Source organism: Vipera ursinii, assembly GCF_947247035.1.
Source record: "Vipera ursinii genome assembly, chromosome: 6".
NCBI lineage: Eukaryota > Metazoa > Chordata > Lepidosauria > Squamata > Viperidae > Vipera > Vipera ursinii.
Window position 1 is genome coordinate 324,860 of NC_139515.1, and position 14,525 is coordinate 339,384.

The 14,525-nt window shown below is 44.4% G+C and overlaps 1 protein-coding gene across 1 annotated transcript in view; it reads right to left on the reverse strand.

Moving 5' to 3' along the window:
• The window catches only part of WNT7B (Wnt family member 7B), a 90,386-nt gene that overhangs the window by 16,071 nt on the left and 59,790 nt on the right, over nt 1-14,525 (reverse strand). Inside the window, exon 2 of the mRNA XM_083365904.1 lies at nt 11,584-11,810. Coding sequence (XP_083222030.1) covers nt 11,584-11,810 — 227 coding nt within the window. The remainder of the gene's footprint in view (nt 1-11,583; nt 11,811-14,525) is intronic.

The following is a 14,525-nucleotide window of genomic DNA, read 5'->3' on the forward strand; positions in this document are numbered from 1 at the left end:
AGGAGAATATCCAAAGTTAAATCCATTCAGTTCAAGCCACTTTGGGATTCAAGGTTTACTAAAATGTATACTAAGCATGGGGAAACAGCCCCATTCCTGCAGGTGCCTGGAACATTTCATTCATTTTTTTTTCATTTTATTAAATTTGTATACCGCCCTTCTCCCGAAGGACTCAGGGCGGTGAACAGGGCATATATAAATAGCAAATACAAAAATTAAAAGAGAATTAAACAATTGCCCAGATAAAAACAGTAACAATATAAAAACCCATTAAAAACCCTAACGTCCCCCATCAGGCCAGGCCAGCTTGTTCAAATAAATGGGTCTTCAGACCGCGCCGGAAGGAGTGAAGGTCCGGTGCCATCCGGAGCTCAACCGGCAGTTGGTTCCATAGAGCCGGAGCGCCCACAGAGAAGGCCCTCTCCCTGGGGGCCACCAGCCGACATTCTCTGACCGGAGGCACCCTGAGGAGGCCCTCTCTGTGGGAACGCACAGGGCGGAGGGAAGTTGACGCCGGCAGCAGGTGGTCCCCGATGGAATAAAGATGGCAGAGGGGATGGATGGTTTGGAGGACATGAGCCTTTGATAGAGTTAAGGCCAGATTTCAGCCAAGTACGGCTTAAACAGTTTCACTGCAATAATTTTTTGAAATAGTCTCTTTGCATCACTTTGAAGGCAGAGGCAGCAGAGTTGAGGAAAAGACACCCATAATTCAGTGAGAAATCTATGCTGAACTGAGTGAGCAATGTAGAAGGCAACCCCAACTTAAAAATAAATACTTTCAAAAACTATAAAAAGTAATTTTCTTAATTTCCCACGTTTTTCTGGGAATACTGAATAATGCCCACCAATTTCCCTGTGTGTGTGCCAGTGTGCCAGTGTGTGTGTGTGTGTGTGTGTGTAGTTGCTGTTATTGCAAGACATTGGTGCCATCCTCACCATCTTGCAGAAAGTATCCTGGGCATGACATACAAGCAAAGCCGTTGCATTTCATTGTGTCCGACTCTAATTTAGCGACTCTGCAGGAAGGGGTGTCCAATAAGTCAGCTTATGTCAGAAATGTAGTTTGCTGACAATGTTTGCTTGTAAAGGTAACAGTATTTGATTCTTCACACAATTTTATTTACATTTTTTACCTTTTGGATAGTTTTCATCTTTTTAAGATTATACCAGGGTTACCCTGTGGTAAGATGGGAGGCCAACAATTGAAGGAAGGAAGGAAGGCAGGCAGGCAGGCAGGCAACAGGCCAATATAATGAAATGTGAGACCAGAGAGACTGGAAAGAAATTACATGGATATTCTTATCTCCCCTCTATTCCTAAAAACTGCTAAGAATATTCTTTTAAACTATTATGGTTGACCCAACGTGGGTCCGGATTACCTTAGGGAGCACCTGCTGCCAGCATCGGCTTCCCATCGTCCTGTGCGCGCCCACAGGGAGGGCCTCCTCAGGGTTCCGCCGGTTAGAGATTGCCGGCGGGTGATTCCCAGGGGGAGGGCCTTCTCTGTGGGTGCGCCCGCCCTTTGGAACGAACTGCCGATGGAACTTCGGACTGCCCCCGACCTTCGCTCGTTTCGCCGGGACTTAAAAACCTGGTTGTTTGAATTGTCTGGCCTGGACTGAGGGATTTTAAATTATATTATTAAATTAATTTTAAATTTCAATTTTAATGTTATCTTAATTTTGTGGGCTTGTATTAATTTAATCTTATTTTATTCTCTTTTTGTATTGTTTTTAATTTGCCTGTGAACCGCCCTGAGTCCTTCGGGAATAGGGTGGTATATAAATTCAATAAATAAATAAACAAATAAATAAGAGTATCTTCTTATATGGTCATCTGGAGGCCACACTTGAGTTTGCTCAGAGCAGGACTTGCAGAGAAGCACCAGAGAGAACAAAGTTAAAGGCTGCTGCTATTCGGCTGAAGAAGATGAGAAATGAAAAAGGAATGAAGTTTGGAGTTAAGTTAGACTTCACACCTCCAAAGAGCTTTGATTGGCAGAGGCTTAATTAAGTTGCTGTCTGTCATCGGCTGGTCGTTTCAGTTCAGAGAGCCCATCAACATCTCACCTCCATCTCTGGGTGTTTTCCAGATGTGGAAAATAAATAGCCGTGTTGGGCACTGTCTGTAACAACCCCAGAAGCAAAACCAGCAACAGCCATCAGCTCTACAAAGCATTTTGTAGGCCTACCAAGCCCTCTTCAGTCACCTGAGGCAATCTGCTGCCCTAAGAAGGTTTTTATTTTTATTTGTGAAGCTGCTTTGATGGCGGGTGTTTGACTAACATTTCATGAAATGGAAATCGCCTTCCCAAACTTTGCATAGATCTATTCCAGACCCATCTCAGAACATGGAAGCTTGAGAACCCACGTTGCATTGTTTCCCCCTACTCCATTTCTCAGGTTTTCCACCTGACTTGAATTAAATGTCAAGGGACAACATCATATCAGAATTTAGCCTTACAACTTTTTGAGAACACTACATATGGTGTGTCTGAGACACTAATATATGCTAATATATTCTAGGTAGAAAACCAGAACTGCTTTGGCAAGGAAAGAAACCTTGGAGAACACAATTTAATATTAGTAATAATCAGTTTCCTGGATGCCCTTCTGACAATTATATTATATTCTAAAAAGTTAGCTAATTACTATCTTGAGTGTATAACATTCTTGAAATCTTTTCAGGAAATATAGAAATAGTGTATCTGTTACCAAAGATAGTTCAGCAGCTGGAAGGATTGCTGTGTGTGTGTGTGTGTGTGTGTGCGTGCATGTACTTTTGTGTTCCGAACATGTGTGTGTGAAAACAGTCGAGGTGAGGGCCATGGTTGTAGAATGGCTCCTTTACTTGAAGGGGCAGGGCTCCAATTGCACAGTTACTAAGGCCGCCATCTTGATATCGTCCTTGCCAGACGTTCTTCTTTCTGCGGCAAAAGCGCCCAGTCGGGGACCCCCCCCCGTCCTGTCCTATTAGCAACAAGAGTCCTTCGGGGTCCTTCCTCAGAGGACTGCATCAGATTGGCTCTTCAGATGCTTCTGTTATGGTGCAGCTCAGGTTATGCCGCCTGTCTTGTACCACAACAGGAATGGCGCCTGTATGTGCAAAGTAATTCCTGATAAAACTTTTGTGATGGAGGAATTACTTTTCCAGTTAAATACACAACAGGCATTCTGTCACCTTGTCAATTTTTATACCTAATTACCAGTTGCATTTGAAGTTCATCCGACTGTGTCAGAGACCTCAGAAATCATTCACACTGGTGACACAGCCAGGCTGAAAGCTTTGCAACTCCTTTCCTGAGGAACTGCTAGGCCTACCCATAATAAAAATGCATTTAGGGTGGGAATTAATTTGTCAGCTGGAGTACAGCTATTTTTCAGCTACTGATTTCCTTATTTGACTAGACATAATAAATGGATCACAGAATAGTTTATTTTCTTGAAAGTAATGTTAATCTGCAGCCCTTGTGTATTTTGAGATAATAAATCTTTCTGTAAAATACAGCTCAGTACTTGAATGTTGCATAATGTTGCTCTCCCAGAGAGCTTCCAGATTTGCTGCACATTTGCCTGGTGCAATGTGAGGGCAATGTGTCTGTTGTGCTGTGTGGTTGCCTTGCAAATCACACCCCCTGTGTTTAGGTTAAAGAACATATGATTTACTAAATAGGACAGAAGTTGAGGAGAAGACAAGCAGAGGAGAGATGCTACCCCTGTCACTGTGAATTGTAATTCTATTATTTAGCATTTCCTGCCCAGTCTGGTCAAGGGGGTCAGACCCACCACCCACAATCGCGGGGCACGGATTGGAGCTGTACCACAATTACGAGCAAATATCAGGTCATTTTGAGAACCAAGTCAACTTAAATGGGTGGGCTTATGTTGTAGAAAATTTGCCAATGAGAACTTTACATTTCCATTTCGATTTCTTGTGGAAATACATTTTATCCCAATTGCAGTTCTCTTTGATTTCTATGTACAGGTAGTCCTCAACGTACAACCACAATTGAGCCCAAATTTCTGTTGCTAAGCAAGACAGTTGTTAAGTGAGTTTTGCCCCATTTTACAAGCTTTCTTGCCACAGCTGTTAAGTGAATCACTGCAATTGTTAAGTTAGCATCATGGTTGTTAAATAAATCTGATTTCCCATTTTTTATTTTATTTTGTCACGAAAGATGATCACATGACCCTAGGATGCCACAACTGTCATAGACAAATCTGCTTGCCAAGCATCTGAATGGGATGCTACGACGGTCATAGGTGTGAAAAATGGTCAAAAGTCACTTTTTTCAGTGCTGTTGTAACTTTGAAGGGTCACTAAACAGACGGTTGTAAATTGAGGACTATCTATACCCCCAAACAACAATGTCCACAAACTTTTTTACAAAAGACTGAAGTTATTGCAAGGTCACCCTTCCAATAGCCAACCTAGAGAAACTTGAGGGTGGCCAGAAGGACACAAAGATTCACAGCCAGGGGGCTCGGCTTATGGCAGGCTCCGCCCTCAACCCCGTCACTGCGAAGTCCCCCTTATCGGCATTTCCATGACACAGGATTGCACATCTTCAGCTGCTGCAAAAAGATATCCTGTTCCTTGCCTGCTGGCAAAAAACTGGCCAATCACTCCTAGCTGGCTTGTTTTCAGACCATAGTTGCCAAAACCCAGCCAAGAATCGCCTTTCGCTACAAATGTGTTTTTTGCCTACAAGATAAAAAACATACAAACAAACAAAGGCCCAAGCCAAAGTCTACTTTGGTTTATTTTGTGCTACCCTCTGCTTGGATGTTTTAACGTTTTCTAGGAATATAGTTATGGGTGTTAAACTGATTGGCTATGCAAGAATGCCCCAGCCGACGGTCCTCTCGTAATTTGGGCAAAGGCAAAGGAGGAAATTAAACTCCCGAATGGTGACAGAGGTCCTAAAATGAAGGACAACATGCCACAGGTCACACTTGTACCCTTCTCACTGATGGTGTAGGCTCCTCGTTACACTGGTATTGGAGTATATGAGCTACATTATAACCCATCACGCCCTCAGGGTTATTGCATAGGGCACCACTGTCAATTACAGAGGTATAAATAATCAGGAAGGAAAGGACATCCAGTCTTGAACATTAATGGTGGGAAAGAACAGGTCTTGACATATCTGGCTCATTTTGCTTGGGAAGACTTTTGCAGCTCCGGTTCAAGTCACGGCGCAGTCAAGCGCTGAAGGCGATCCTTCTGCACCCGGCAAAGTTCAGGCCGCCTGGCCTAATTAACCCCCAAAGGGCTGAACAAAGCCGTTTAGGGGAGCTGACACTGGCCTGACGGGAGCCTTAGGAGGAAAAGAGCCTGTCTTGACTCTTCTACCGGGGCTCTTGGATCCCCAAATGTGACGGTCATCCATGTAAGTCGAGGACTGCCTATGTAGTCCGACTGGACAATAGGCGCTCCTAGACGGTGGGCCGAAGCCTCCGCACAACCCGTTAGGGGGGGTCTTGCTGATCCCCAAATAAATGCTGGAATAGAGGCGTCCCAACAGAAAAGGTGCCTTGCAAGGAGTAGCCGTGAGGTTAGCATTGCTGTTGAGCTGCAAACTACAGGCAGTCAGAAATGAGGAGACGTTGAAAGACCCTGCAAATGAGGAGGGGAAGAAGAAGAAGAAGAAGAAGAAGAAGAAGAAGAAGAAGAAGAAGAAGAAGAAGAAGAAGAAGAAGAAGAAGAAGAAGAAGAAGAAGAAGAAGAAGAAGAAGAAGAAGAAAGAGAGAGAGAGAGAGAGAGAGAGAGAGAGAGAGAGAGAGAGAGAGAGAGAGAGAGAGAGAGAGAGATCTCAATGGAATGTGGAGAGGCAGCTTCCTGGCTGACCTTGCGGCTCCATAAACGCGCCCACGGGGTTCAGAGGGACGTGTCACTTGAAACTCCAGCAGCCTGGAGGAAGGAAAACCCTTCTTCAGGTGGCTGCAACGATGCAGCTAGATGCAAGCCGGAATCTGGAGCTTTTATTACTGTGCCCAGCCAAGGCCTTGGTGAGCTTTCCTCCCCTCCCGCAGTAGCAAGTAACCTTCTTCTCTTTATCTTATCACGGAAAACATCACCCTGAGCTTGGCTTCTGTCTGCAGAGCTACACAGTCAGCCTCCCCCCGCCCCCAGCTGCTAAGCTGTTGGACAATAATTCCACGGCTTATATTGCTTTCTGCTGATTTACAGCTTCATAGCAATGACAGAGTAGGACTGGGAGTTCTTTCACACGATGGATCTTAGCCTCTTTCTGGCAATCGGGTGCCTGGTGGCATGTGGCAGAAACCGCTTAGCTGCTGTGAATTCTGAGATACATCTCTAGAATTTGGGGATTGCGGTAATCTGGCACTGTCGCACTTTGGTAAACTGAAAAACAAGGCTTGTTGTCTGTTGGCTTGCAATATAGTTTGCTTATGGTTTTATCTAAGAAGACCTTTTATCACTTCTCACCCCACAATTAATATTATTCCCCTGCAGCTCCTGCACACTCCTGCTGGAATTTCCCCCTCAATGCAATTTCCCAGCAATTTTGAATAGATTTCCAGATGGGGGAATTACATGGCTAGGTTCAGAGCAATGCCAAGACCAAAAAATGTTGCTCCAATTCAATGTTGCTCAGGGTCCCACCGGTAAGAGATTGCCGGTGGGTGACACCCAGGGATAGGGCCTTCTCAGTGGGGGTGCCTGCCCTCCGGAACCAGCTGCCAGTGGAGCTGAGGACTGCCCCCGACCTCCGTTCATTCCGCCGGGGCCTGAAGACCTGGCTCTTCGAGCTCTCGGGCCCAGGCTGAGGAGTAATTTATTTTAATCGGGGTTTTAATTGCACAGGGTTAAGTTTAATCTTTTTTAAATTGGTTTTAACTTTTGTATTGTTGGTTTTTAATTTCCTGTAAACCGCCCTGAGTCCTCAGGGAAAGGGCGGTATATAAATGTAATAAAATAAATAATAAAATAAATAAATAAATATTAGTGCATTAGTCAAGACTTGTCTGTACCAAAATGCAGATCAGTTTGATTCCTCTAAAGGTTTCAGTCACGTTTGATTATCCTTAGCTAAAGGGATGAATGGTATAATGTGGTAGAAGGAATCTTCTTAATGAAGGACGTATCTCTAAAGCAAATGCCGTGTGCAGTCTGATCCAACTCTTCCTGACCACATGTTCTTTGAGTGCCTGCACTTCAGTTTCCAGAACCTCCAGGCTACTGAATGACCAAGTTGGGATCCTGGAGACTGTAGCCCAATCCATAGGACACTTACCTACCTGGGATTTAACCATTTCTTTCGGAAAATCAATCAATCAATCAATTAGAATATAACTGGAAGGGACCTTGGAGGTCTTCTTGTGCAACCCCCTGCTCAAGGGGGAGACACCATACAATTTGAGACAAGTGGCTGTCCAGTCTCTTTTCCAGTGATGAAGAATCCACACCTTCTGGTGGCAAGCTGTTCCACCGGTTAATTTTCCTCACTGTCAGATTCTCCTTAATTCCAAGTTGCTTCTCTCCTTGATTAGTTTCCATCCATTGCTTCTTTTTCTGCCCTCTGGTGCTTTGGAAAATAGGTTGATCCACTCCTCTTTGTAGCAGCCCCTCAAATACGGAAAGACCGCTTTCATGTGACCCCCAGTCCTTCTTTTCTCTTTCACAACGGTTGCAGGTTGTGGAAATCCTGCAACCGTTCTTCATATTTTTTTGGTCTCCAGGTCTTTAATCATCTTTCTTCAGAATATGCTCCTCCCTTTGGGTGGCAGCCATATTTGAAAGATCTCCTTATTTTATAAAAGGCTTCAATTCACTAAAGGAGCGCTGGGAATGAGCCCTGCTCGCCCAAAGCCTCCTTGGTAGCCCCCCCATCTGAAACATCCTCACGCACTGAATGAGTTTCTGGTGGATCAAAATCACCTCAAGAGCTCCATCAGGACTGGGGGGGCCAGCCCAGCTTTTTCAGACATTAGGGACCCACAAAGGTGCATGTGAAAAGGGCAGGTGTTGGATCCACAGCGGTCATCCTCTTGACTTGTTTACCTCTCCTGTGGACACCTCTGCCAGATCTCACTCTGCTTCTTGAAGGGTCTCTAGAATATAGCTGTTCGTGTGCTTTTTCTCACTGATCATTCATCCGCTGAGAATCCATGAAATACACCAGGACAATAGCAGAGAACATTTGTAACTCAGAGCTGAATTGATGAGGTTACCTAGTTGGGATAATGAAACATCTGCAAGCAAGCAACCAAGCTCAGAGAGCACCAAGGACCCCACACACACCAGGACAAATTTAGAGTCTTGCCGCATCTTAGCCCATTACGTACGCACAAGATTATTTGAAGGACCTCCAGGACCTCCATGTGACCCACATATCCTTTGGTTCAGTTGTGTGCTAGAAGACCCACGTGGAAATTAATACTGTTGCGTGTTTTATTTTAGAGCCATGATTTTCAAACTTAGCAACTTCAACATGCCTGGACTTCAATTCCCAGAATTCCCCAGCCAGCACATTGAAATCCAGACATTTTCTAGTTGTCAAATTTGAAAAATGATGTTTAGACTTATATGTTACACTACAACATTATACTTGATTGGAATACACCATTATATAAACTGCTGTTTTGTAACAACATTATAAAACAATTGTGCATTAAAATATAAGTACATTAATAAAAATATCCCTCTGTATTTTCTTGTTGAAAAGTGCTTCCTCGCTCAAAATTTCCCTGCAGAAAAACATTTGATTACTCATCAACAGTAAGATATTTATAGGGACAAATATTCACAGCCTGGCCTTCTGTGATTCAATTTCAGTACAATTCAAAATATACTTTCTTAGTACTTAGAAAACAACAGAGTGCGCTTCTGCCTCACGTTTAAAAATTATCCAGATTGTTCTCTTTTCTGTCTGCCTGTCTCTCTCTCTCTCTCAAATTATTTCCAGCTTTCTTAACATTCCCGATGTTTTTATTGGATTGAAAAGATATCCTCAAGGTAGCTTTCCCATAATGGAAATAAATATATTTTGCAATAAATAAGCATAGCATTAACTTGACATTAATGGTATTTATCCACAGTTAAATATCAATGCCACTGGTATGTAATGTGAGACAAAGGAACGGGCAGAACCCTAGCATGAATAATAATTTTAAAGGTAAAATCATTTCTCATTTATCAAAACTGTCAAACTTGGTTTAAGATCTCTCTCTCTTCCTCCTTCACTTTAATAAATGGAGCCAAAGAGTAAGGATATTAAAACCACTGTACAGATGCAGGTATAGAAAAAGGATATAGGTAGTCCTCAACTTACGACCATAATGGAGCCCAAAATTTCTGTCACTAAGTGAGACATTTAAGTGAGTTTTGCCCCATTTTACGACCTTTCTTGCCACTGCAGTTGTTAAGTTAGTAACACAGTTGTAAAGTGAATCTGGCTTTGCTTGTCAGAAGGTTACCAAAGGGGATCACGTGACCCCGGGACACTGCGACCGTCATAAATATAAGTTACCAAACATCCAAATTTTGATCATGTGATCATGGGGATGCTGCAAAGGTCGTAAGGGTGAAAAGCTGTCATAAATCACTTTGAATGGTCACTAAATGATCTGTTGTAAGCTGAGGACCACCCATTTTATGTCATTGGGCAAGTCTGTGTCCTAAAGATTTCAGTTTTTCTTTTCAAAAGCAAGGATCTGGCCGTTCGAGTCGTATAAAAACAAGAGAATGAAAAGACTAGGCACAAATCCAGATGCAAAACAGTCCCAAAGGTTCAAATTTTTTCTGCACAAAATGGACGGTGAGACGGTGCGGCCACCAAATTCCAAATGTATTTAATCTTAATCTCTGCTCTGCCGCTTTCTCATGTATGGGGCAGGCGTGGCTTCTCCTTGATGAGGTCATGAAAGCCACAAACCATGTTTTACCTCAGGCTGTTGCGGTGAGGGATGGAGGCAACCGAACAGATGCTTAAAATGAACAAGCAACACCCACCAAAACACTGAATTCAAATGCAGGTTTGAAGGTTTGTTTGTGGATTCACTGCCATTAATAAAAAGTTCCTCATCTATTCTACTCTAAATAATACAGTAAAGACGCAAGGTATGAATAATATATACCAGTAAATAATGGCAAAAAAACCCCAACCCATTTATCCCCCTTAAAGCAGAAGATGGACTGTGATTTCTCACCCCACCAGGTTTGAAAAATAATTTCAAGCAGATGCAAACAGATAGCAATGTCCAGGGCTACTATTGTTTCTCGTATCTGATTTACCACCGTAGCCTGTTGGTATCATCCCCTATTTCCTATTATTCCAAATACCCTTACCCTGGCAAAAAGGTGTTGACAGCTGTTGTGTGAAGATGGGGTGGGCATTGTTTCTTCCTAAATTCTATATCTGGTGCTGTTTCGGTAAGGGAAGACCCAACACCCTAACACTCTGTGGGGATGCCCACAGAGGTGTGGGACTTAAGAGAGTCAAGATGCAACAGCAATAGCACTTAGACTTATATATCACTTCTCGGTGCTTGACAGCCCTCTCTAAGTGGTTTACAGAGCCAGCCTATGCCCCCCCCCTCAACCATCTGGGTCCCCATTTTTACCGACCTCGGAGGGACGGAAGGCTGGGTCGACCTTGAGCTGGTGAGATTCGCTGAACTGCTGGCAGTCGGCAGTCAGCAGAATTCGCCTGCAGTGCTGCATACTAACCACTGCGCCACCACGGCTCTTCGATGCAGCTGCAACCAGGTCATCAAGCCCTGCCCCCTTTTCTACATGTATCATACATGCATTGAACATACAAAGAGAGAGGGGTGGGATTGTTCCGTTCTTTCCCACAAAGGCCCCTTGTGCAGAGTCCAAAATCTGGGAATCATTACACCCGATATTGAAATTGCAAGGATTTTCAGGCCGGTTGTATTAGCTGGTTGGGCAACTGCAGTTAAGGATAACCATGATTTCTAGTGCTTCCGGCCAGCTTCCCACAACTGATGTCCATGGAGAAGCCTACAGGAAGTCAGAAATTGCTCCAAGTCCCACTGCATTTTTGCCCGCCTGTGGTCATGCTGATTCTCTGTTTAGGTAAGGAAATATCTCTGAAATGAATATGCTATTTTTGTCTTACATCTTTCGTTATCCTGCTACAGAATAATAATGGGGAAAAGTAAAAGGTTTTTGCAGTGGCCTATCATAAACATGAATTGATAAGGGTGATGGCCTACCTCTCAACCTTGGATATGAGATTGTTACATCCGAGAACTTTGTTGAGGGGGGAATTCATTGCGATCAATCTCTAATTTTGTAAAACTGATCTAACTAAGCATGCATATATTGTACTGGATCCAAAAATCATCTCTACTTATCTGGCAGGGAGGGAGGGAGGGAGGGAGGGAGGGAGGGAGGGAGGAAGGAAGGAAGGAAGGAAGGAAGGAAGGAAGGAAGGAAGGAAGGAAGGAAGGAAGGAAGGAGAGGCAGAGAAGAAAACATACTGTGTTGTGTGTCTTATAAAATGACTTTTAAAAAAAACTTGCTGTGGAGAGGAAGGCAGAAGACAAAATTGCAAAATGCAGAGCATTGCTTTGCAGAGAGCCTTACCTACTCGAAGCTCTTGACCGAAGACGGTCTTCTCTCCCAGTGCCGAGCAGTTCCACCTGCCATGCCGGAACTGGTACTGACATTCATTGATTCCCATCTGGGCCCCTTCTCCAATGACTATGATGGCATCCGGGCGGCTCTGGCAGATGGCTCGCTGCCGGGGCGCCAAGCCTGGGATCTTGTTGCAGATGATGTTTGCTCCCAAAGCCACCACCGATGACAAGGCTCTGGAGGAAAGCAGAAGAGCAGCGTGAGAACTCAGGGAAGCCCTTCCTTCTGTGTCCTCGCTAGAGAAGCTGGCTGGGGAAGGCGATGGCCCACAGTAGGAGGGAACGGGCTGTAAAATGGCTCCTATAATTACACTCACTTATCTCAACCTCTTTCTTCTGGCAGTGGAGCTGGAGACCTTGTGTGACTTTCCACAATGCCTGGTTCTCTTGGACCAGACTTAGCATGCGTGCCATCTGTCTCACAAAATGTTGGCACTTTCATAAAACAAGGAAGTGAGGAGGTGCGAGAAATAGGTATTAAACTTAGATTTGGATTTTTGGAAACCGTCGTAGCTGAAGTTTACGTTGAGTATGGAGGGGTTTGGCTGAGCCTGGCTGCAAAATACAGGACAACTGCAGTTCGTCCCTTCTAATTTTAAACCACAGCACGCACACACACACACACACACACACACAAAGCAGGGAATGACTTTATTTGACCAACATTCATGCTCATTATTATAAACATGAAGTGGTGAATGATTAATAGGAGCTCATAAGCATAAATTTCAGAGTCAGATTCTTCAGACCTGGAAAATGGTTTGCAGCAGTCCAGAAAAGTATCCCAAATGTTTAGTCAAAGAAGCATTTTCAGTAATTGTAACGGACACATTTATAATTTCCATTAAACCCTGTGCATACTGTGGTACATTGTCCCAGGCATGAACAGATCCAAAACGGCATTCAGCTTCTTGGCTCCCAGCGGGATCCCTCCTCAGTTCATTTACCTCCAATTTATAAGGTTGTGGGTCTGAATCCCACAATGCTCCTGGCAAAGGGGAAGCTAATTCTTGGAAACAAGATGCTGGGCTAGCAGGACTCTTCTGCTGATTAAGCAGGGCTGTAGTTTGGTTCTCTGTCATGAAGCAGACTTTTGTGTCATCCTAGCAAGGACTTGAATCAGCAAAAACACAGTGCCTGACAAAATTGAGGAAGGAGAAGAAGGGAGACACAACTGATATGGCTGATATACAGGATCAAGAAGATTGTGGGAATGTCCACAGAAGAGTTACAGACTGTCACAAGGGACAGTGAAGATACTATTGTTGTTGTTAGTTGCCTAAAAGCCTCAGGATTTTGCTGAAACCTAAGGAGAGGCAAAAAGCTCCAGTCCTTAGAAGTATCCGAGACAAATCCCTGCTGAAGTGACAGTAGATTTAGAACCAGGGAAATAATGCCAAACTTTCCTGAAAAAGGTGTAATAGGCAGAAGGATTGTCTATCTTTTCATTTTCATAACAGAATCTCCTTGGACCTGGGATTCCTCTGCCTTTGGCTCTTATACCTCCCTCCCACCCAGCCTCCCAACCTCTAGAGCAGGGGTGTCAAACTCAATTTCATTGAGGGCCGCATCAGCATTGCAGTTGCCCTCAGGGGGCCGGGTGGGTGTGGCCAGGGTGGGCGTGGCCTACTGGGTGGGCGTGGCTAGAGTGCGTGTGGCCTGCTGGGTGGGCGTGGCCAGCTCTACATCGTTTGCATCAAGGGTGCCTATGGGGGCCTGGGCAGGAGTGGGACAGATCTGAGGGTCTCTGGCAGAAGGAGGGTCTCTGGGCCAGGGCCAAGGCAGTGGGGGCCGTTCCCTCACTGTTTCCAGGATGGCTTCGCGGGCCGCATGAAACTACTTTGCGGGCCGCATCCGGCCCCCGGGCCTTGTGTTTGACATGTCTGCTCTAGAGCACATCCAGCTTCCTACCTAATTTCAGCGATTAGCAGAGAATAAATGTTGTGACTTCTTTATGCAAGCGGATCAAATGCCAAAACATCACAGCTCTGTACAAAACATAACTGCACCGCCTATCTTAGTGACGAATGTAATGTGAACATAATATTTGCTGATTAACTCTCTTAATAAGAAATGCCAACGGAGAACATTTCAAGATGGCTCACGTACAAAACCACGATGGAATGCAGCGATTCAGGCAAGGCACGGCCTTGAAAGAGCTGCTGGAGGGAAGGCAGCCATCAAATTAGAACAGAACTTGCTGTGTACAGCAAGTATCTGAAGCATGTCCAGGAGCCTCAGAAGGCAAGCAACGGGCTTCAGGGGCAAATTCCTCCACCCACTCTCCTTGGAACAATCAGGTACCTGCTCTTAGTCAGTGTCCCGGGTGCAGATCACGGTCTCCAGGTTAAGTTCAAGAGCTGCTTTTCACTGTTAATGTCCCTGGTGTTCTAAAGAGCAGGGACAACAATGTCTGGTTAAGTAGCAGCTTGTAGAGTGAGGTCTTAGCTGGTCTCCAAAAGCTAAGCATGATCAGATATGGTTAGAGTTTACAGGGGAGATCAGGAAAAATCAAGACCACTTCCATATTCTTGCAAGAAAACTACATACTGTAGATGTCCCCCAAATCACCAGGACCTCAGATGGACTCCAAGAAAGATTTACTCCCTGCTCCAGTCTAAGAATTATCTGTCTACTTGCTTAAGTCACCAATCGCTTCATCACTGATACTGGATTGATGTAATTCCTTGAAAAAAGAAAATTAATTACTACTTGGGGATGGAGAGAGACAGAGAGGGAGGGAGAGGGAGTGGGGAGCGGGGAAAAATAAATATATGTAGATATGCACTTGTCCTTCCATTAGCTTTCTTCTTTGTTAGCCTTATCAATATTTGCTCGCCTACTTCAATTCTTCAGATGGATTCCTGATGAAGAAGTTATTCACCTCCCTTC